Source organism: Seriola lalandi, unplaced genomic scaffold, assembly GCF_002814215.2.
Source record: "Seriola lalandi dorsalis isolate HSWRI2012SDOR001 ecotype SW California unplaced genomic scaffold, Sedor1 jcf7180002054486, whole genome shotgun sequence".
NCBI lineage: Eukaryota > Metazoa > Chordata > Actinopteri > Carangiformes > Carangidae > Seriola > Seriola lalandi.
The window spans coordinates 749509-772569 of NW_019525039.1; the positions used below are offsets into that span (position 1 = coordinate 749509).

At 40.3% G+C, this 23061-nt stretch overlaps 1 protein-coding gene across 1 annotated transcript in view; it reads left to right on the forward strand.

The window, feature by feature from the left end:
* LOC111659702 (phosphatidylinositol transfer protein cytoplasmic 1) overlaps window positions 1–22237 on the forward strand; it is a 73499-nt gene extending 51262 nt beyond the window's left edge. The window contains exons 2-9 of the mRNA XM_023412710.2: window positions 3891–4039; window positions 7785–7873; window positions 9394–9401; window positions 10357–10428; window positions 14902–14997; window positions 15594–15749; window positions 16270–16333; window positions 18296–22237. Coding sequence (XP_023268478.1) covers window positions 3891–4039; window positions 7785–7873; window positions 9394–9401; window positions 10357–10428; window positions 14902–14997; window positions 15594–15749; window positions 16270–16333; window positions 18296–18654 — 993 coding nt within the window. The 3' untranslated portion in view covers window positions 18655–22237. The remainder of the gene's footprint in view (window positions 1–3890; window positions 4040–7784; window positions 7874–9393; window positions 9402–10356; window positions 10429–14901; window positions 14998–15593; window positions 15750–16269; window positions 16334–18295) is intronic.
* Window positions 22238–23061: the final 824 nt, after the last annotated feature.

Consider the following 23061-nt stretch of genomic DNA (forward strand, 5'->3'; position numbering starts at 1 on the left):
CAACCAATGAAAAGCAGTAAATCATCCTCACATTTTAGAAGCTAGAGCATTAATTGTCTGAAATTCTTTCCTGAAAAATTAAAAAAGCTGTTATATGCTTGTCAAAATAGTTGCACACATTTCCCTTTGTTGACTAACTAATTAATTGTTTTGGCATCTGGTCAAAAGCCAAAGCAAACATTTCTCTTTGCGCCTTTGTTGCTGTCACTGTGTCGCTCAGTCAGTTTGTAGCAGTAGACACCTGTGACAGATGCTGCACAGTGGAGAAAATGTCAAACAAAAAAAGAAAACAAAAGGACAACATTTTTATACAACACATCCTCACTGAGCACACCAAACACAATGTCTTAATAACTGCTCGTCTCTGATCATAACCTGCTGCTGTGTCTGGCTCTCTAGACTTTTTAAGACTTAGTTTGTGTGTGTGTGTGTGTTTTCTTATTGCGTATGTCCTTTTCTGACACTGCAATGTTATATGTATACCACTGTCTAGAGAGTGGGGGTCCTTGGAGTGAACCGATACAGAGGGTGTGAGTCATTGCGTTGCCGCCCTTTCAAAGTTTCACAGTGAAACTACAGCACCACAGAGAACACAGAGCCAAGATGCTGCAACTGAAGTTTGTGGGGAAACACAGTTTAATGGGTTACCGGCGGTATTCCGTGCAACGTTAATGGCTTATTGATTTTAATATACAAGAGCATCGCGCGGATGAGTGGTTACTACGTTGTGAGAGAGTAGATGTGCATAATTGTGTGTTTGTGTGCACATCTGTGTGACCACTTAGGTTTGCATTTGTAAGTGTTTGAATTCATGCAGGGGCGGCGCGGTGCTGCAGTGGTTAGCACCGTCGCCTCGCAGCAAGAAAATTCTGGGGATGTGGACGCGGAGTTTGCATGTTCTCCGCCCAGTTTAGGTTCATCGGCGACTCTAGATTGCCCATAGGTGTAACTGTGAGCGTGAATGTTTGTCTCTATATTTCGGCTCTGTAAAATGTACTACCAGGTGGTCACTGTACCAAAACAGTCCTGGAAAAATATTTCCTCTGTGCCCATGAGTAACTGCTGTTTTAAATTCCAACAAAACTGCAATCTTCTGCAGAGTCTCCTTTTCATTAAAATGACCAGACATCAACCACAAGAGGAAATAAGAATAAGAAACTCATAAAGTGAGTGAAATGCAAAAGGGAGGGTTTTTTTTTTTTCTCCTGCCCAATACTTAATCAGCATTAATCAAAAGCTGTTCTAGTTCACCACCCTTTTCCTACAGTATGCTAAAGCCTCTTTACTCTGGTGGGAGTGTCTATTTTTCAGATGATTATTCTCTTGTCTCTGGGGCAGAATCGGCCACTGAAAGCCGTTGCTGAGCATAACAATGACCATCACCACACCTCCACAAAACACAAAGACTTAATTGATGCAGGGATTTTACCTGTGTGGTAAATCTTCAGGGTAGATGATTGTAAATGTTACGTTTTTTCACCAGACTAGTAGTTAAATGTCACAAATGTATAAACATATATATTAATATACAGTATATTATATTACATAAAACCTTTCTATCTTCACATATAGTAGGGTCAGCTCACTTGACCCATCAAGTATGAGATAATTATGGGATAGTTATTAGAGCAAGTACTGCTTTGTTAATGTAGCTGGGCATAACCCTTTTATTATTCATCTAAATTCAACTGTTTTTACCAACTTCTGGTTTCTCTATTTTAGACCTTTATTCTGTTGAATTTAATCAAGCGTCAAACATTTGCATGCAAAGTGTTAAAAACTGGCTTTCTAGAAGCTGCAGATGCCCCAACTTTGCCAATCCCCTATTATAGGATCTGTTGTATAGCTGCTTGCATCCTTCCACTTGGCCTGGTCTAAGGACACATGGACCTGTTTCATAATTGTTTCATTTATTTTAGCACATACCTTTAAAGTAGTTGTTCCATGAGAGATTTGCAACAGCAGCTAAGGTGCTGACACCGTTTTCAGCCTCCCTGCAGGGGGCTGTTTTGGGCGAGCACCTCGCATTTTCCCCTGACGGCATCTCGCAGCTCAGCCCACAGCCGTGACAGGTAAAGGTCAGGGAGAGAGGAAGGGTGGAACCCAGAGGAATGCAGTTGATTTTGCTCCCTTTTTCATTATTAGTGCTCTACTCTCACTTCTGGGATTTCTTTTTGTAACTGAAGCTCATGTGTGGCAGAGAAGAGCACAGATAGAAGAGAAAGTATCTGGTGACTGAGCAGGAAACAGAGTGAAGCTTCACTTGTTCACAGCCTTAAAAGATAAAAAGATTATAAGCATCATCGCTCATCATCAAACCATCTTTTTCCTGCCGTTTACGCCTCATTTTTCTCCTCTTCTTACTCTCTTCCTTCCAATCTGTTGTCAAAAATTTCCAGTTGTGTCTCTCTTCTCTCTGTCTTTGATTTAATTCCAGCTCCTCCTTCTCATTAAAACTCCTCAACTTGCCCTCCTTTGATGCTCCTCAGTCTCTAGCTCTCTCTCAGCTCCTTTTCTCTCTCTTTGAAATCATTCATTCATTTCCATATCTTCTCCTTTCTGGGTCTTTTGTCACAAACAGAAGCTTTGGATTTAGAATATGAAGATTAAAGATCAAAAGAAGACAGAGACGCTGCCTTAAAAATAGTCAATCCACACTTTATTGCCAGAATAAAGTCAACATGCTCCAGGGCATCTAAAACTGAAAGAAGACCTGTTATTGCATGGTGGAGTGTTTAATGGACTGAGCGTGGTCCAATGTGTACAAATGCCAGAGTCATGTTCATTAAAACAAAAGAGGCTTCGCCGAAAACAAACTGTGAGTCTGCCCTTTAGTCGAAGATGCATTAGTGCAGCAGAATTAGCCATGACTTGACTTTATTTTCTGGCCTTTTCCTCAACTAAGTAAATAATGCAGTAAATAAAGAATGAGGGCCAAACAGTCAGGCAATTCATGGTCAGACTCACCCAAAACATATGCTTTTCACCTTGTCGTCGAGTGAAGTTTCCCCCGCTTTCTGACAGCTACAGGGCAGCAGACAAATCACACTTGAACTATAGTTGTGTATAATTTAACTTTGTACTGAACCCTGAAGTTATATTTAGGATTATCTATCTGACTGCGCCATTTATATTCTGAAATAAGTGAAGGTGTCTCATAGATTTTTACTGAACCTGAGGTACTGCTTCAGAGTATTTGTCATAATTAGTTTTAAAAAAGGAAATATGCTTGACAGTGTAATTATATTCTGCTTTTACTGATGACAGAAGAACATCCTGAAAACGAAACAGATACAAAAGTGTGAATAAAGTCACACTGGTGAACTAGTGTGTGAAGGTTGTAGATAGTAGTGGCACTACTCGGTGTTTGTTACCCGGCCTCCGGCTCCTGACACTGTTTTGCATGATAACAAAGTGGTAATTGGTCTGATGAAAAATGAGAAGATGCAGTAGGAATGTGTTTTATGATAATTATACAGGGTGTTTTTTTTTTTTTAGCTGATGACTTATATACTTTCTACAATTTGCGTACAAACTGTTCCAACTTTGGTAGAAAGATTGTGCATTCATTTAGGGCCACGTCACAAACACTGAGGTTCAGACTTTGACCTTGGAAACAGCAGCTTAGAAAGTAATCTCAATATCTAGGGTCCATTTAGTAGTTTTCAGGAGCTTTCAGTCACATCACATGATCTGCTGATGATGAATTCCTGTAAGCGCTCAGGACTTGACACTTTACTTATGGCCATTTTTATCATATCAGCACATCTAATTGTCTTTGACTACAGTTTGTCCACTGGCTGGCACACTATGTGCTACTGTTTCAAGGTTTCTAAGTTTCCCATGCGGTTGTGTGTGAACATTTCCTCTCTCTGTGTTTTATCTTCCAGTACCGGATTGGGCAGCTGTACATGATCAGTAAACACAGCCATGAGCAGAGTGATCGAGGGGAAGGGGTGGAGGTCGTCCAGAATGAACCCTATGAAGACCCGGCCCACGGCCAAGGACAGTTCACAGAGAAACGAGTCTACCTCAACAGGTTGGTGGAACATGTTTCTAAATAGATTATTGTTGTGGGGGTGGGGGGGGTTCACTCTATTGGCAGTTGATTTAATACATGAAAGTGATTATATTTGATGTTTGTCTTGGGCTGAATCCTCTGGCCCACAGGACAGTGTGTTTGTTAGTAAAAATAACAGAGGAAGGACGGAGGGGGTGGAGGGTAAGACAGTAGCCACCATGGTTGAACAGTTAAAGAAAAGAGCATGACCCACAGAAACTTAAACTTTGTTAACAGTAAATTCAAGATAAAAGGCATCACAAAACCACCCACACTGGTTGATTGACAGGGTATCTCTGGGTAGTGCTGAAGCAAAACACTACAGCAGTTGGCTTAGTGACAATTACTACTTTACATGTGGTGTTGGAAAACCTGGAGTACAAAGAATATTGGATATGAGCCTATCAAGTAGTTAAGATTACATTCAGTCATTTGATAAGACTGTTAAGATTTGTTCACACACAGATACACACATGCTGCCCACAACAAGTTGTTACTAGCAGGTTTTCTTTGAGCTACTTGTTCATCACAGTTATATATCACCCCATACCAATGCATCTCACTGCATCCTGTGAACACCTTTGTGCATGAGTATGTAAGTGCGTATGCAGATGCATGTGTGACACTTCCATGCACAGTCCCCTTAGACCCTCATGAGTCAGAGAGAGATGACAGAGAATAGGAAGGAAAGTGTGTGAAAAAAAGAGAGAGCAAAAAGAGAGTGACAGTGGGAGGAAAAGAAAGGGGGAAAAAAGACAGAGAGAGAAGAGAGGAGGGACAGAGATGCTGTGAGCTCAAATACCTGTGTCAGCGTTCACCAGGCCGGGGAACTGATTATGTTGAGTCAGCACAGCTGACAGCTCTGCTCTGCAGAGGAGAGGAAGAAAGAAGGCAGAGGGAGCAAACAGAGATAAGTTGGGTTTCCATTCAGGTATTTTCATTCACTTTGCTTTGTTTTGAATGAGGAAAGCAGAAACTAAAATAGAGCATTTTATTAACAAGTTCCTCAAATTCATGAAAAACTGTTTTTACACTTGCTCAAAGCTTTGTTTGGACAGCATTGAAATCATGGTTTGAATAGCAAGGGAAGACAAGTTATTATATAATGGAGAAAGTTTGGGATGTCTCTGCACATCAATTCAAAAGTAGCTTTAGACGTTTCAAAATATAAACGGTCCTTCCATGACCTCCTAGACTGCACCCACCATACTGAACAGTCAAAGTGTCAAAATGTAGCCAACATGTATGGAAATATCTTTAGTGGTTCCGGTCCAGTTCATTTCTTTCACAACTCTTTTTTTTAATTTATTTTTATTTTTTTTACAAGATTTCAACAGTTTACTTAAACTGTCATTACATGGAGGGCCTTTTAACAGAGCAAGTGAGAAAGGAGGAAAACAGGAAAGGACAGAAATGAAGCAATCCAAACCACCGAAATGCTCAGCTTTTATATCCATCCATATCCATTACATCTGCTGCTTAGATGGAAAAAAAAACAAAGCACTGACCTTTCCAGAGTAGCCGACATTTTATTAAGATAAAATGTTTATTTGTCAGGACGAACACTAAATGATGCATAAACACTGCTCGCATTGCATATTGTGGTTCTCTCTGAAGTTGTGCCATGAAAAGGTGATTTATTATAGATTTGTCCGCTCTTGCTGTGTGATGGACCGGCCACCTGTGCAGGGTGTACCCCGCCTCTCGGCCAATGTAAGCTGGGATTGGCTCCAGCCCCTCCCCCGCGCAACCCTCAAAATAATGAACAGTATAGCTGATGTATGGATGGATGGATGGATGGTCTTCTTCCTCCATTGACATTAATGCTGATAAACGCATAACGAGACAGTGCCATACAGGATTTGTATATCCATCCGTGCTGTAAATGAAACGTACTCCTTTCTGAATGAAAAAGTGAAAAATAAGCAGAAAAAAAGCAAACAGCCGCAGTGTAGGATCAGAACATAACAAGTGATTTCTTGCTGATGAAGTTCACCACTGTAAGTTTAATTAACATTTTCAGGGTTACATTAAGTAATGTAAAACCAAGTTAGATTATGTTGTATATTGGTTAATAAAATGGATTTTGCCATCCTGCCTTATTCAAATTGCCCTCCACCATTGGCTCTGCAACAACTAAACATTTAGCTCTGATTCACCAGCAGGGAAATCAATCTGGACTCGTTCTGTCACGCTTCAGCCACCCCATTAATCCTCACAATCTGCCTCGCATTGTACTTCACTATTTGGTATGATCTCTTCCGACCTGAACATCGATTCCACGCTTGTTCCGTCAATAACCTTCATTAAGATCAGAGAGAGGATGGTTGATTCTATGATTGAATAAAGTTTTGCCTTTCCTTGGATGTGTTCAACTAAACTAGTGTTTTTCTTTCTTCTAAATACAAACAGCGGCTTTGGCGTGAAAACTCTGAACAGCCACCCACAGCGCTTGCACGCTTGGCAATGTGGGCCCCCGTCGCAGCAGCTATTGGCAAAGATCTCTAAAAGAACAAGGAGGGAATGGGAGAAATCAACAGATGGAGGTGTAGGAGGAGTGTCAGTCTCTTTTGTTGGGAGACTGAAAAAGAAAGAGAGAGAGAGAATGAGGGAGACTGCCAATATTCTCACAATGTGACCGTCGCAGGCTGTTTTTATTCACAGCCGTCACGATGCAGTGGGCGCCATTTTTGTCCTCCGTAAAAAACTGTCAATCAAAGGAAGTGGAGCTCAAAACAGGCTACATGAAAGCCCGTGCACTTCAGTGTTTGACATGTCTCATAAATAAATTCCCAATGCAGCCTCAATTACATTCTAACAGAGTTCAGAGTTCAAGATTGGAGAATGTCAAGCGTGCACACTCACACACAAAGTCCCCTGGGTGCACATATTGGCAGTATGCTGTACCTCTATGAACAGTGAACATATGGCAGATAATACAGGGAGATTTAGAGTGCCACAATGGGCTCAGTTTTACAAGCTGTGAAATCACAGTGTGTCATTTTTACACGTTTTTTGTACAGATTAAGCAAACAAGATATAAAAAGTTATTCAGCTTTAGATGTGCTGGTTGGTGGATTTTATTTCCTTTGGACAGAGTCAGGCTAGCTGTTTCCCCCTGTTTCCAGTCTTTGTGCTAAGCTAAGCTAACCACCTGCTGGGTGTAGTTTCACACTGAAGCTACACGGGTGGTATCAGTCTTCTGATCTAACTGTTGGCAAAAAGAAAAAATAATACAGATAAAATAAAAAATGTTTTCATTACTGGTTGGTCTGGTTATTTACGTGCTAGATTGATTTATTGTTCACAGTTATTGAAATGTTGAAAAGAAATGTCAGTTATGAGTCCAGACTATCAAATTAATACAAAGTACAGCTAATGGGGAAGGGAATGTGAAAGAGCAGCACTTCCCTCATTACAGCCACTGAAGTGCTCTTGAGCAAAAGCCTTAAACCTGCAACTGCAGCTCAGTGGTTGTACTGGGCAGCTTCCAGGTGGGAATATGTAATTGTGTGAATGTGAAGAAGGTGTTCCTGAAAAGAGAGGATTTTATATTGTCCTTTAGTTTCTCCACTCGGAGCATATTTTCCTTTCACGAGTGGAACAAGTTTTTGATGATCGCTGTGATAACGGAAGAAGTTTCACCCCCCATCCCAGCTTTGCTCCTAAATACTCACAGTCTCTCTCCTCATCTGTTTTTGTCTTTCTCAATGTGCCTCTGCAGTAAATTACCCAGCTGGGCTCGAGCAGTGGTTCCCAAAATCTTCTACGTGACAGAGAAAGCGTGGAACTACTACCCTTACACCATAACAGGTGAGCTTACCGTAAAGCTAATCAGCCCGATGCAGTTTGAAGATCTCTCGGACCAAATATTGGCCAGAGCCACACATACACACTCACCATTCACATCATATCAAATCCACTTAGCTGCTGTAAGAGAAAGAGCCCAACTGTAACACAGGAACACTTGCCTGGTGTAGAAATGGAGCATGCAATATCTCAGACTTGAATAGCTTAGCACTGCAGTCACATGAAGTGCAATGCTTTTTTCTAGAGGTCAGCTTTCAGTTAGTTTTTGGTTGGCCAAAAGTTGTTTTGTCAGTGAAAATACTGTTAACTCAGCACTCACCACTTGGTGCACTTGATGTTTTACTGGATGTTTTAGGGAGTTAGACCAGTGTGAGAACAATAGTAGGAGTTCTGTAGAAGCACAGGAAAGAGCTCTTTCTAGCACATGATCCAAGATTACTAGTCTCCACTGCATTTTTAACATGTTTAAAAAAAAAAAAAAAAAAAAAGACACACCTCCAGGAAAAAGCTTTTCCACCAAAGTCCCTGTGAAACCTCAGACATGTGTTGTATAATTCAGGAAGCTCTGATGCTCAGATTTCAGCTTCTACATATGTAATTTCTGAAGGACGTGGAGGTTTTACCACGGCAAGGCTTACAGTGAGTATGGACACAGGGATCCCAGGCAGGACGCAGCAACACTGGAAATGAGAGGTTTTATATCTTTGTAAGCAAAATGTAAATGAAAGGCGAAAGGTCAGGGACCTCTGGAGATAAATGAGGATAAAACATGGATCAATACAGTCTAACCTAAACTCTAAAGTTGTAGACAGCAGCTCTAGACTGAAAAACAAAACAAAAAAAATTAGACACTTAAGATTCACAAAGGCTCTTAATAGTAACAATGTTTAAAGATGTCTGATGATGACAAAGTGATCACACCTTGAGTCACACCATTGCAGCTTTCTGCCTATCACCGTCAGTGTTTGCCAGGACGACACCATGTGAGAAAAGCGTGAACGTGTTATTGACATGGAAACATGATAAAGCCGACATGTATTTACATCTGTGCACTTTTGCCATGAAGCAAATGCTTCTTATCCACACTGACTTACAGCGAGTGCAGCAGGGGAATAAGCTTCACTTTGTAAATCACCAACGTTACAGACAGCAGTAGTCAGGAGTTCAAGGATCAGAGCTGCAGTGGCCAGAACATATTTCTGTGATGCTTTAATGATCCTGATCTAAGGGAGACGTTTTACAAGCCGGGGAAAACAGATAAAAGGGAATTTCTTTTTGATGAGAGCAAATCAGGGAAAGTAGAGGAGAAAGTCACAGAGGAGGGGATGATGTGGGGTGTTGGAGATGTGAGAGTCATCACTTTATGCAAACAAGTCACATTTTTTTTTTATACATAGCGGCCCTCTCATTTCGTTTTATATACAGTGGAAGATTTGAGCCAGCTGTATAACTAACTGTGTCTCTGTTGTTTTCTCTCTCTGCTCCGACCTGATGTCTGTGTCACCCCGCTCCTCGGCCTGTAGAATATACTGTAAGTATCCTCTATGCATGTTTCACTGTTTGGCATTTATGTGAGAATTCATTTTGGGTGTACAAAGTTGGATGTTTGTCACTGGGAGCGAACACTTGCATATTACACATAACCATTGCTAAAATAAAAAAAACACGCAGCTCGAAGAACCAAATTTGCCATCGTAAATACTTGTTGAATGGATTTGAGTGTGAAGTACTTGTAGTTCACTTTGCTTAGAAGCTAAAATGTCTGTTTTCTTTCCTTTTCCCTTTTCTTTCACAAAGGGATTAGGTTTTGTTAATTACAAAAGCTATAAGTCAGTCTACCTCTCGAACACAAACACACAAACAAACTGCTGGGTGTTGTCTCTGCTAATAAGCAAAACGTTAAAACACATGAAGCTTTTGCAGAACAAGCAGGCACATTTTTAAGACATGCACGAGAAAGATCGGACTTAGCAATAAGGCTTCTGTTGTGCAGAGTGAGAAATGTCGACGGCATGAGTCATGTCGCTTCAGGGTGTGGGGATAAGACAGGAAAGAGGACAATGTTGTGACAACAACAAAATGCTTGATATTGTGTCTGTTTATGTGTGGGAGCGTTTTGTGTTCATGTATGACTCAATGTGAATACACCAATCCAAAGATTAGTTTGTTTTGCTTTTTTTTTTTGCCAAAAGACTCAAATATAAATTGTCTCGGCTTTTGTGACTTTTTGACAAGGAGATAGACATAATGAAATCATTGAAATAACCGTCACACCCTGGGTTTTTGCTTTACATCATACAGAGAAGACGAACATAGAAAGAGAGAGACAGTCAGTGTCAGTGTTAATAAAAGTCTACTTTTACACGCCACCATTCAAAGACGTTACAAGGAAGCGTATTAACTAAGTGGCCCCTTTTTGACAGCTCACATAAATCTCTTTTTTTTTTTTCTTTACAAGTGGTTTTACAAATTTCCTTTATCCACAGTGCTCATTCCTGCCCAAGTTCTCCATCCACATAGAGACAAAATATGAGGACAACAAAGGATGCAATGACAACGTGAGTACACTGTGTGTGTGTGTGTTTGTGTGTGTGTGTGTGTGCGCGCGCGTGGATTTTGGGGGCTGCTACTGATATTTGATAACAATATACCAGCTGATATGATTTTTTCATACTAAGACATAATATTATTTTTGACTTGTGACTAAGATATGTGATGAGCAGGACATTTTACAGTTGAAAAATCAACTTGTCACTGTACCTCAAACTTATCTTTGCTGTTTCAGTACCGCAGCTTCTTGTTCCTTATAATTTTACATGTACACTGATACTGATATTACGCTTGTATCAGCCCATAAGCCCAGTCAATGAATCAGTCAGGCTCTGACAAACCACACAGATCTCTCATCTTAATGTAACACTGCTGCCTGTCTCCTGTCCCTCTCGTACAGAAATATGAATAAAAAATACAATATAACACAGCAGACATATGGTAGAAAATGAGACCTCTGTTAAAGACTACATCATTCAGGCAGATTTGGCAATTCTCAGACCCTCCCGTGCAATCCCGTCATGTCACGATGCCAACTATACATGAGCCTTGAGAGTCGGCCAAAAACTGCTCCACTTGTTGGACAGCTAATTTCATTTGGGCTGCTGGCCTACTCTCTGTCGTTCTCTCTATATTTTACTCCACTCTCCAGCTTGTATTAGTCATCAAAGGCTGCCACTGAAGAAGCGTAGAAGAAGAAGAAGAATTGTAGGGTGGTGTGCAACAGACAAATTGATTGAAATATGCCATGGTGGGCGGCCAGTAGGTTGATTTTACCTTTAATATTTTGCTTCAAATTATCAGAGAGTTGCTGGTTGTATTTAGGAGACATTGCTCCCAAACTTGCCTTAATTTTCTTGACATATCTCAGAGTAGTTTACTTCTACTCATAAAGTGCAGAGAAAGACAGACAGACGAACAGACGTTCATTTTAGTGATATTTTAGATTGATGCATGTTTGGTTCGACAAGACAGGGCGACACATCAAAGGAATTTTTATTAAATTTAAAGCTCAGAAATTGCCTTGAGCAAATGCACTTGATGGGTGATAACTGAAAGAAATTACAGTCGTATTGCATAAATACTGCATTTGTTTGTGTGTGTGTGTGTGTGTGTGTCTGTGTGTGTGTGTGTGTTTGTGTGTGTGTGGGGTTCCATTTAGTTGCCAGACAGTTTGAGATGCCTGTAGATACAAGCATACGTCTGTCCACTCAGGGTGTCGTTTCAATGTGTGTGAGCATAAAAGAAAGGATTTCGAGAGGGAAGGAAGGGAGGAAGAGTGGAATGAAGGAAGGAAGGAAAGAAGGAAGGAAGGAATTTGAAGGGAGGAAAATCGTGGATATGTGGACAGGATATGAGTGGGTGGAGGGTGTGGTAACAGCATATGACATGTAGAATTCCACAGTACTATCCCATGTAGTACACACACACAAACACACACAACACACACACACACACACACACACACACACACACACACGCAAGTGTGCACACTGACTCATACTCACACACACTAACACATTAAGTTTTAACATGTATCCTGAGGCACATGTTGATCTAGGAAAATCTCTGCTGACTCCTGAGCTTCACAGCAGGCAGGATGAGAAAACACATCTCTCTCTTTCTTTTTCTTTCATGCCTCTACTTTTTCAACAGTTTGACACCTTTTTTATTTATTTATTTTTTATTTATTTATTTTACCACTTGGCTAGTCAAATAAAAAAACAAACAAACAGAAAACGAATGTCTTGCATCACTGCAGTTTAGGTACATATCTTCAGCTTGCAGACTCCCTAAAAATGCAACACCACGACTGTGGAGACCTCTCTGAGCTACATTCCTCTCAAAAGCCTGTCATGTTCAAGCCTCGCATCTGCACAAGTGCGTCTTCCAGTGTGACAACCTCTAGAAATTCACTGCAAAAGGAAGAAATCCTTCATTATCCTTGAAATGAAATGATTTCGCAAAAATGCTTATTAGATTACAACCTCTAAATGGACAAATTCCTCAGCAGCAATTCACAGTGCCCTGCCAAATATGCTAACAACTATTATGTACACTGATATTTCTGCCTCATTATATTCAGTTAATGGTTAAATTTGTGTGTGTAATGAGTGTGAATTGTCTCTTTTGTTTGTATTGTCCCTTTTGAGGATAATGAAGTGCGGTGAGTCAGTGATTGCCATCAGCTCTCACCTAGCATTTTAGGAGAGAAATGACCACAGACTATCTGCCTTGTGTTTGCTGTGTGTTCACAAGCTGACGAGATGAAATCTGCCAACAACTGGTGGCGTGTACACTAAATTAGTGCCGAGTATTATAAAGCACTGAACTGGGATGCAAGGTGCTACATTTACAGGTGGAAACAAGGTGACATTTGTTACGGATCTGCACCGAGCGGCGCTGTTATCATTCATGGGATGACAAGTGTCTTCTTCTCTCTGTCTAGCTTGTTTTTTCCTTCTTTTTTTTCCATCCCTTTGTCTTTTTCTCACCCGCTCACTCTGCCAGCGACCGTCTGTCTGTTCCTCTCCCCTCTCGCTCTGTCGTGGCATCACGTTAGTGTTCCAATAACGAATCATGTGAAAAGTCTTTGAAAATTTGTTTTCTCTTTTGCCTCTTTTTATTTTTTAACTATTTGTAATAAATTTAGCTTCATGTATTTTCAGCACTCACGTATTTTAAATTTTGCAAAAGTGATGCACACCTGCAGATATTTTTCCCCTTTCCCTCTCATTTCACACAAATCTATGTTTCCCCTCTCATTATATCGCTGTCCCTCCCAGTCACTCCCTCCTCGTCCTTGTCCCTGCCCCTATCTGCATTTGCGTTTCCACTGATTCCCCCGCCTCTCCTGCACCCCACCCCCACCCCTCCCCCCATCTCCTTCTCATTGTTTACCTCAGTCAGTTTCTCCTCTCATCCAACTCTGCCTCCCCCCACTCTCTACTCATCCCAGTCTTTATTCCTGTCGCTTGGCTGCGCTCATGCATGCTGACATATCACCCTGATTGTGCCAGCAGTGCTCATCCACACTGTAAAAGTCAGAATGTGCTAAGAGGAGGAAAGGAGGAGAGGAGGAGAGGGAGAAGAGAGAGAAGAGAGAGAAGAGAGAGAGAGAGAGAGAGAGAGAGAGAGAGAGAGAGAGAGAGAGAGAGAGAGAGAGAGAGAGACACAGACAGACAGACAGACAGACAGACAGACAGACAGACAGACAGACAGACAGACAGACAGACAGACAGACAGACAGACAGACAGAGACATAGATCTGCCGAGAGAGAAATTTCACAATTCAGTTGGGCGGCGAGGCTCTAAAAAGAAAGTGAGGCTACAACAGAGATGAGAACGACACCCAGTAGAGTCATGTTATTACTTAAACTAATTTCAATTGTCAGCTGCTGAGAGGCTGCTCCTGCCTGCTGGGGAATTAATTTACGACTCAGGAAATAATGAAGTTTGAGAAGGGAGTGAGTGCTCATTTCACAGAAGTGAGTGCTCAAACTCAAAAAAAGATGATGGCTGAACCCTTCAACTCTCCAACTGATCAGACATGAGGAAGAACTGAGGACAGGCAGTTTACTGAGAGCTCGATACAAGAGCTCTGTGTAATGAAATCCTCAGAATACAGACCTTCATTTCAGTCAGAGACACGTTTGAGTAGAAACTGAGATAAATTTCACTTTCACAAATTTAGCCCAAAATGTGTCAAAATAAAGGGTTTGGCAACATCTTGCACTGGACAGCAACAATTTTTTTTTCTCAAAATGTCTCAGACATCAGAAGCTTGTTGTATATCTTAACTTAAAGATAAATCTCTTAAATGAAGCCCATGTCCTCTAACCTCACTCTAAATGCACACATACAGATTTCCCCTTGGATCTCCAGTACATGGCAGGCACTGTGGTGAGAGAGCTCTATTCAGAGATGCTCTCATGTCATAGATTAATAGACTACATGACTACAAATTGATTGATAAATAGATAGATAGGTTTGGATAGATGGATAGATAATGTGCAGTAATGTAAAAGTATATAGACTCACATTTGATTTATTGCAGTAGAAGGTTCCATTAAATCAACTACATCAGAGCTAATGAAGAGAGGCTAAGAAGGAAATAAGGAAGTTACACTCACTTTTTGTACAATCAACTGTCTGTCTTAACAACATGTGACACAGTAATTGCAATCAGTTGGCACAGTAACAAATTGAAGACATGGGCATAAAGCACCGCCTAGTGGTCGTGTAATTAACTACAATGTGTTGTTGTGGCTTTTCTGAGTGATGACGGAACATTCACTGACACTGTCAAGCACTAGTAATGGTATGAATAATTTCCCGTTTTTGAGTCCAGCAGTAAGGTAGATTTTCTGGCCTGATGTCTGATGATATAACCTGGAAAGCACATATTTCTGGAGAGCGTTTTATGTGGGGAGACTACTTTGACTGGCAGGCGGAGACAAACCGGTCTGTTTTGGTTTCAGATTTTCGACACCGAGCTGAAGGAGATGGAGAGGGAGGTGTGCTATATCGACATCGCCTACGATGAGATCCCTGAGCGCTACTATAAAGAGTCTGAGGTGAGCTTGTGTAGGTGTGTGTTTGTGTAGATGCTCGTGTCTATCGGGAGTTAACGCTATCAGAGAGGTGTAAGTAACTGTATTGTTGAATCAGTAAATGCAGTAGTAAAACGATGTGATTGAAGAAACTGTTTCTGTCCTGTTGGGATCTTTTTTTTTTTCTCTGTGTTTAAACTGTTTTATGTCTAATAATTATCCTGTGACATTATTAGTATTATGATTATCTGTTGAATTTGTTGTTGAAATCCAAACACTTGCTCTAATACAAACTTTGGGGACTTAATAAAATCTCAAGTCAATCCCACCCAGCATTCATCTGTTGCCTTTTCATACTTCAGAGTCTGTGAAGTGAGAGATCTAATAACTGTCTTCATAGCTGTTTGATAACAGATTGCCTCAGCTCTAATGAGCCTGGAAAGACATTCTCCAAGGACCAGAGGGGTTAATGCAGATGGTATTTAATACTGGCGTTCAGTCATGCATCTAATTTAAGGCTCTCCCTTAAGTATAACTCCACTGGGGTGCAGAAACAACGATGCCTGAAGGTTTGGGTTAATTATGGTAATATTAAACGTGTTCATGCTCCCGCATTGCAGGACTTGCGATATTTCAAGTCAGACAAGACGTCGCGGGGGATGCTTCAGGAGGGCTGGAGGGACACCCAGAATCCCATCATGTGCTCGTACAAACTGGTCACTGTCAAGTTTGAGGTGTGGGGCCTACAGACACGAGTGGAGCAGTTCATACACAAGGTGAGAGGTCGATCATGGGATGAATGCTGCCTCTCTCATTTTAGCCAGTAGTTGAACTTGCATCATGTATTTTAATGGTTACACCTATCCTGCTTGGCATGGCGAAGTTCATTTGTTTTCATCCAGTTATTCGAACAGTTCAGATCAAACTTAAAAAATAAGGCTGGCGATATTCTATCATTTTCATATTCCAACAAATCCCATAAAAACTCCAAAATCAACAGTGCATTAGTGCATCTCTCAAAACTTTCTGTCTTCCCTACCCTGTGTCTGACACTCAGCACCAAGCCCATTCATTCTTACTGAAGACATGAATATTTTAGAAAGGAGTGTTATATTGTCTGTGCTACTGTAAATGTTTCAATGAATACCACTTCTTTCACATCTGGTTTAATGGAAAAATACAATCTAGTTTGGATTCTTATTTAAAATCTCAATGACTTGAGAGGAAGATAATATGATCACACTCAAAGATAAAAGGCGGTTGTGTGACTATTTACTGATCATCTTTGTGTTGTAGGTGGTTCGTGATGTGCTGCTGCTGGGACACAGACAGGCGTTTGCCTGGGTGGATGAGTGGATCGGTAAGTCATGCTGCCTATAAACTACGTACTTCACAGCCGTTGGCACATTTCAATTTTTCAGTCATCAACTGTTAAATCACTCTCAGTTATGTTAAGTTAAAGTATGGAAAATCAATCATTTTATGAATCCATTAAAGGTTCTTCTAAAATAGAGCAGTTTTTTTTTATTATCGCTGTACAGTGTGAATGATTCCTTACGTGAACCTTAAATGTGCTGTGTAACTGTTTATTCCTTAAAATGTTAGCTCTTGATTGTATAAACCACTGTTGTGTGATTACCATTTATTTACCAGTTAGTGTGCATGAAAAATCACTTCATCTGCATCTAACCCCTGTCACTGCCAGCTCATTCTCCTGTAGCATGGATCCTCCTCTGGGTGTCAGCACTAACCCACTAATAACAAACACTGTACTCCAGTATCCAGGCATGGTCAGTGTTTGTTTCAAATGAAACCTGCACGATGAAAATAACTCTCAAAACCGTAACCTTTCATGTTTCATGATAGAGAAATTCATTCAAGGAAAAAATTGGAAATTTACATCAGCAGTGAATGATCCTCTTCCTGACACATGAAAGCTGCCTCTGTCTGTCTCTCTGAGTGTCTTGTTGCACAAGAGGCAGCCCTGTTTGCATCCACAAGTGGCTGCAACACATTCACTCACTCTCAACTGCTGAGCCTTTCCCATAGCTGTAAGGCATACAGATAATAAACCCATTATCTTTGTCATGAAACAATTCCTCTTCTCTCCTCTCTATAACTGCTAATCCTTACACCACAACTCCCTACAAAATGGATAATTTTTGAAGTACTTCCTAAATCTTCTCAGATGTGAAAGATTTTGCCCGTGGAGTAATTGAGCCCTTGTGGGTATTGCTGTCTTGTGCTTACAATAATCCAACCTCTTCAGTGGGTGTGGATTGTTCGTGCTTTTTCTTACTCTTGAAAGGTCCATGACCCCACCCTTCCTTTCTTCTTTCCTGGTGTGGCTCGGATATGTCTGGCTGTATCCTGAAAACTCTCTGGGAAGCTAGCACTTTAACCTGTGAAGCTTTAACTGGAAAAAAAAAAAAAAAGCTCTAATCATCCGTTAAAAACTCTATATTCACGCACGGAATGCACCTTTGCCATCTAATCCTCTCCTCCCCCACCCTCTTAACTGGAGCGCCATTGTAGAGTTACCAACCTTTCGACCCTCGTTCCACCCCTCCCCCCTTCTTCCAGATATGACTTTGGATGACGTGCGGGATTACGAGAGACAAATGCATGAGAAAACCAACATTAAAGTTTGCCTTGAGCAGCAAGAACATTCCACAACAAACCCATCTTCATTGGATGACATAGAGATCCATGACAAAGCCAGAGTATGTCTTTTTCAATGTTTCTTCACTCCATTGTCCCTCCTCTGTCTCATTTTTGAACCGTTAGTGACTTCTGAGGCTGTCACAGTTGCACATCTGTCCACATATATCCACTCATTCTGTCCCGCATTTAGTCAAGCTATGCATATGTGAAATATGTTAGGAACAAGTTTAGTCAAACAGGATCTGAAAGGTTATCTAGGAAATAAGGGTATCGTGATATACCTGTATTGACAATACCAACCAATACCAATTACATATATCTTAATATAATTTAAGATAATATCATTATCATGAATTCTTTTGGCCACAATAATCGTGTAGTGAAAATCGGATATTGTGACAGCCCTACTAGGAAAGATTTGGCTACACTTATGAACACTAGAAACATCTTGGTTATTAAAATAACACCACCTCAACTTCTTGGTTTTTGAACCTGTGTTCTTTTCAGCATTGTTTTAACAATGCCTGTGGCTGCAGTAATGACAGGTTATTGAAATCTCTAGTCCTTTCAATTGTCTAAAAAGGATAAAAAAAAAAAATACAAGCCACTTTCCTAATTCTTCATCTCACTGGTCTTAAACAATCTCTTTCCTATGTAGACATGACAATGGATGAGGTGAGAGAGTTTGAGCGCACCATCCAGGAGGCCACCAACCAGAAGATCGGGATGTTTCCCCCGTCCATCGCCATCAGCGAGACGCCCCTGTCCTCCTGTGCCCTCACCGGCCCTGCCAGCGCCCCCTCCACTCCCATGTGCACTGATGCGCCTGAGTCCCTCTCTGTCCCCAAGGACCGACCCCGTAAAAAGTCTGCTCCGGAAACCCTGACCCTTCCTGACCCTGTACCAAGTGGCGCCCCTCAGGGCTCTACCCTGAGCCCTGTATCCGTTTCAAACCACCTCCAGTCATCTACACCGCCCTCATCCAACTCTGATCTTGCTGAAATGGATGAACAGTAGAGGGACCTTGGGATGTCAGACCCCTTGCTTAACTTATCCCCCAAACCCCATTGTCTTAGTAGCCCAATGAGACTAGCCTAACCTCCAAACACCAGTGCCCAGACGTTCAAGTTCTCTAGCCATATCCAATGATTTTCCATAATCCTGGACACACAGCAGTCGCTCTGATGTCTTCATCATTGTCATTGATACCATCCAGGCAGCTGTAGGCTCAGCCACTCTGACGTGGCTGACTTCCTCTCGCTGTGAGTCAAGCCAGCTACATGACTTATCTATTACAACAACCACCGGTGATGTCTAATCAAAACAAAGAGCATCCATAATTATTTTGGTTGAGCGGCAGTTCCTTATGTTATATGAATAAATTATTCTCATTGTTTCCTTAGTTATGTTTTCTTCAATCAGATGAGCTGATTGCTTTCAAGCTATTGAACCATGAAGTAGTTGCCTTAGCACCACAGATTCAGTGGTGTTTATTAGTTTTGACAATGTGTGCAAATGAATGACGAATATAATCCCTTTTCAGTCTGTAAAATGGCTGTTATGTATTAAATTAGAAATGAAATCAATGACACACAAGTGGAGTAGCACAGTAGACTTAATATGTTAGACTAACACACACAAGAAAGACAGCCAAGTGGCCTCTTGAAACTACCGCCTAGCAACTGTGTCCTGAGCCATCCAGACTGGCCTGTGGATCAGATTGCATCCATCCTTTTCCATCCCAAACTCTAATTATACAACAGATGCAAGATCAGTACAATCATAGAGAGTTTACACCTCAGGTCTCCCCGACTCTACCTGGCTCACACTCCAAAGGCAGGGATATTACTGAACCTTTCTCTCCCTGCTTATTGCCAAACAGCCACATTTTATACCTCCACAGATATTATAATACAGCAACTATTGTATGTATTATACCACTCTACTTAACCCTTATAATGTTTACACATCAGAAACCTTGGAGCATTTGCATATTAGCGGTAACATTTTAGGTTAAGCTGTTGTTATATCTGCACTTGCAGTTCTAGCATGACAGTTAAATGATTCTAAAAGTAAATTTGTTTAAGTTTATTACTGCATACATGTTACTCAAGTTGACTGAGAGGTCAGTACAACAACAACAACAAAAAAACCTTAAGTAAAATGTTGCCTGAAATAATGCTGGACATCTCATTTGACATAAATCTGATCCAATTTTATCAAATCAGCTAATCATTTGAATGTCATATGTAGGAACAAGGCCATTTTGGAGAGTTTTTAAGCAGAGACTGATCTTTGTGCACAGTGGAGGTGATGAAAACCCAAAGCATGATTTGAGGAGAAGGGCACGTGCATCAAGCTGACTTGAGTATGTGCTTTATTAGCTGCATAGCATTTGCAGAAATGCTGATACTTTTGCTTTGCCATTGCTGGCTGGTAATGGTGAGCCAGTGCTTTGAGAGCATAAAATGATTTCCAAATGGGAACATCCTTTGCAGTGACCCATATTTTGTGCTGGGCTTGTACTGCTAATTTCCATCTAAAACCCTAAAGGAGAAACAAATATATGAAGACAGAAAGTTATTCTATGATGGAAAACCCTCTTTTTCCATTCAATGATATTATTCAAAGAAAGGGTTTTTATATGCTGCATGGAATGATCACAACATATATACATATTATGTGAAGTATATATATGTATATACTATAAATGGCTGGATTGGTACAGTACATTTGGTGATGCAACCGTTTGAAAAAAAAGTAAATGCTAACTTTGGAAGCAGTGTACTAATTTTGTATAATAGAAAAAGCAGATTATGAGTGAAACATAAGCATGCCCAGAGAATATACTGCAGGCCTACAAACTCTTTCAACTCAGTGCCTCTGCATGCAACAATTGTATTGTCACCTACATGTGTGTAAACCAAAATCTCTTATAATTCAGCTAGCGAAACACAAAATTTCATTGCATTTCTTTGCCTGTTTTCTATATCAAATGTGACATTTTAACCTAGAATAAAAATGGGCCGCAGCCCCACACACAGTAGCTGCACTACAACATAATCAGATCAAATCAATCATATCAAACTACATCATCAGACTTTCAAATAACAGGGCTAACTTGTTATTATTTTTTTAGGAAAATATTTTTGTTCCCCTACTCATGCTAATTACTTCTAACTTTACAGCGCAAAGGCATTTTGCACTTTCCAGTCTTTGAGACCTTATTTGACAATGAAGGAATGTGTTACATTACAGTCTTGCTGGGTTTGTTGGACCAAAGTCCTATAATACAGCATAATGACTTCAAAGACAGCAGGTCAAGGAGAGAGAGAGAGTCCTCAGTGGTCTTGCCATAAAATATTGTTAATATTATGTACAGTTTCTCACTTGCTTTTGTTAAAAACACAAAACAAACTGTAGCTATTTATCTGTAACTGTAGCTTTTGTCTTTGCCTTTTGAGGATACACATGTTATATACCAGTCACTGGCCCTCTGTATTGATCTATTATGTATAGATTATACATATTTACAACTCTGGTATTGACCATCTCTCTTGTCAGGAACACAGAGATCCAGGGATATGTTTGATCTGCCATGGGCTATTAAAAATAATGCAAAATATCCAATTGTGTAACATAAAGCTCTGCTCTGTTTAAAAGAGTAACATATTAGGTATTGTAAATACTGTTGTTAATGACTGATAGAGTAGGTTTCTTACATTGAATCTGTTGCATTGCTGATGTTGCTGAACATGAATGTGGTCAAAGATCTGAAATAGACAGAGAAGGATATTATTTAGTGTTTGTGTGATAATGACACCATCACAGACATGATTTAAAAGTTTGTTTTAATCTAGGGAGTAATATGTGTCTGTATCTATGAAGTCATTGTCATCTATTGAGGATACTGCATTCAGTTAAGTTTACTCTTCGCAATCGAGTATCAAGACTCCTCATTGTAGTGGTGTACTTCTGACTATCCAGTTGCTTTTGGTGACCCTGCAGGGCAAAAATATTTGTACAAGTTGTAAAACAAAATGAAGCTTTTCTTGGGTGGCTGCTTTGACGTTTATTGCCATATTAATTCAGAGGTGATTGGCTTTTCTGTTGTTTCTTTGCTGTACTTTGATTTTGTGGTTGCTGTATTGTTTGAAGGAAAAATCTAAATGAGTATTTCTTTGGATAAAAGGACCAAGCTCTGCAAACCCTGCTCCCCTCTTCCTGATACAGTTTGCATTCGACCAGGCTGTTGTGCTGTCTCCTGATAACTGGGACCTGTCTCACCATTCAGGATCACTGAGTCGGCTGGAGAACTACACTGAGTACAACCAGGAACAGCACAGTGTTTTTCTGTCTGTGTCAGAGATCAGATGTGGTTCTAGCTTTTCCAGCTTTCTTCATTAATCCTGCTTTGTGAAACAGACTCCAGAGTTGCCGCTCTTGATCGGCTGCTGGAAGTCACTCTTAGTTCTTCCACTTTAACTATTATTGTATTTGTTATATTTTTACTGCCCTTTGAGGTTCATTTGGTTCTTTGTTGTAATTATTGTTTTACCTTTTTCTGAAATAGACAAATAAACTTTACTAGCTATTGCAACAGTGTTTTTATTCATTCTGTTCTCCATACATGTTTCGCATAATCCCTTATGTATGTTTTGTCGATGAAAACCATACCATGCTGCTTACCGCAGTATCTTGCTACTGTATGCTACTGACCTTTGCCCTCTTTACCACCAGCTGATGGTGATGTTCACTGAACATGGCGTCGCGGAATCCTCCCTAAACAGAAGTGGTATTAGCAGCAACAACTACTTAATGTATCAAAGGTAAAAGCAGCCATTACGCAGCAGAACGGAAGCTGTTAGTTTAATATTATTTTATTGGATTTTTATTACTGATGTATTTCTGTGTAAGTAGCATTTTAATACTGCAGCTGGCCATGATGGAGCCAATTTGATTTACTTTGTACTGTTGGTTAGTTTAATCTTTAACAAGGAATCATATATTATAACCTGACGATATGCTTTCTATGCAGAATTTGTGTCTGTACTAAGTACGGATAAAGTACTATGGCTGACAGATGAATGCTACAGAGTAAAAAGAACAATATTTTTCTCTTAAATGGAAATACACACATTTCCTCTGTCGCTGTCAGTGTTTATTTTTAATAATTTCCTTTTCCTAGAGTACCAGGTACTTTCCCTCGTTGGTTGATAGACATCCTTGCAAAGTTATGAAACTGCAAACTTAAATTCAAGTAGTCAGGGCAAGTTTAAATAAACAATGCACATAAGTTGCACACATGGAAAAATGATTTGTAGAGATGATGGTTTCTGATATGAATTGCATATGCAAGTTTCTTAAAGGTGTAATGTGTAAGATCTGGCCAGAATTTTAGTTTAAAATGTTAAAAAAATGAGC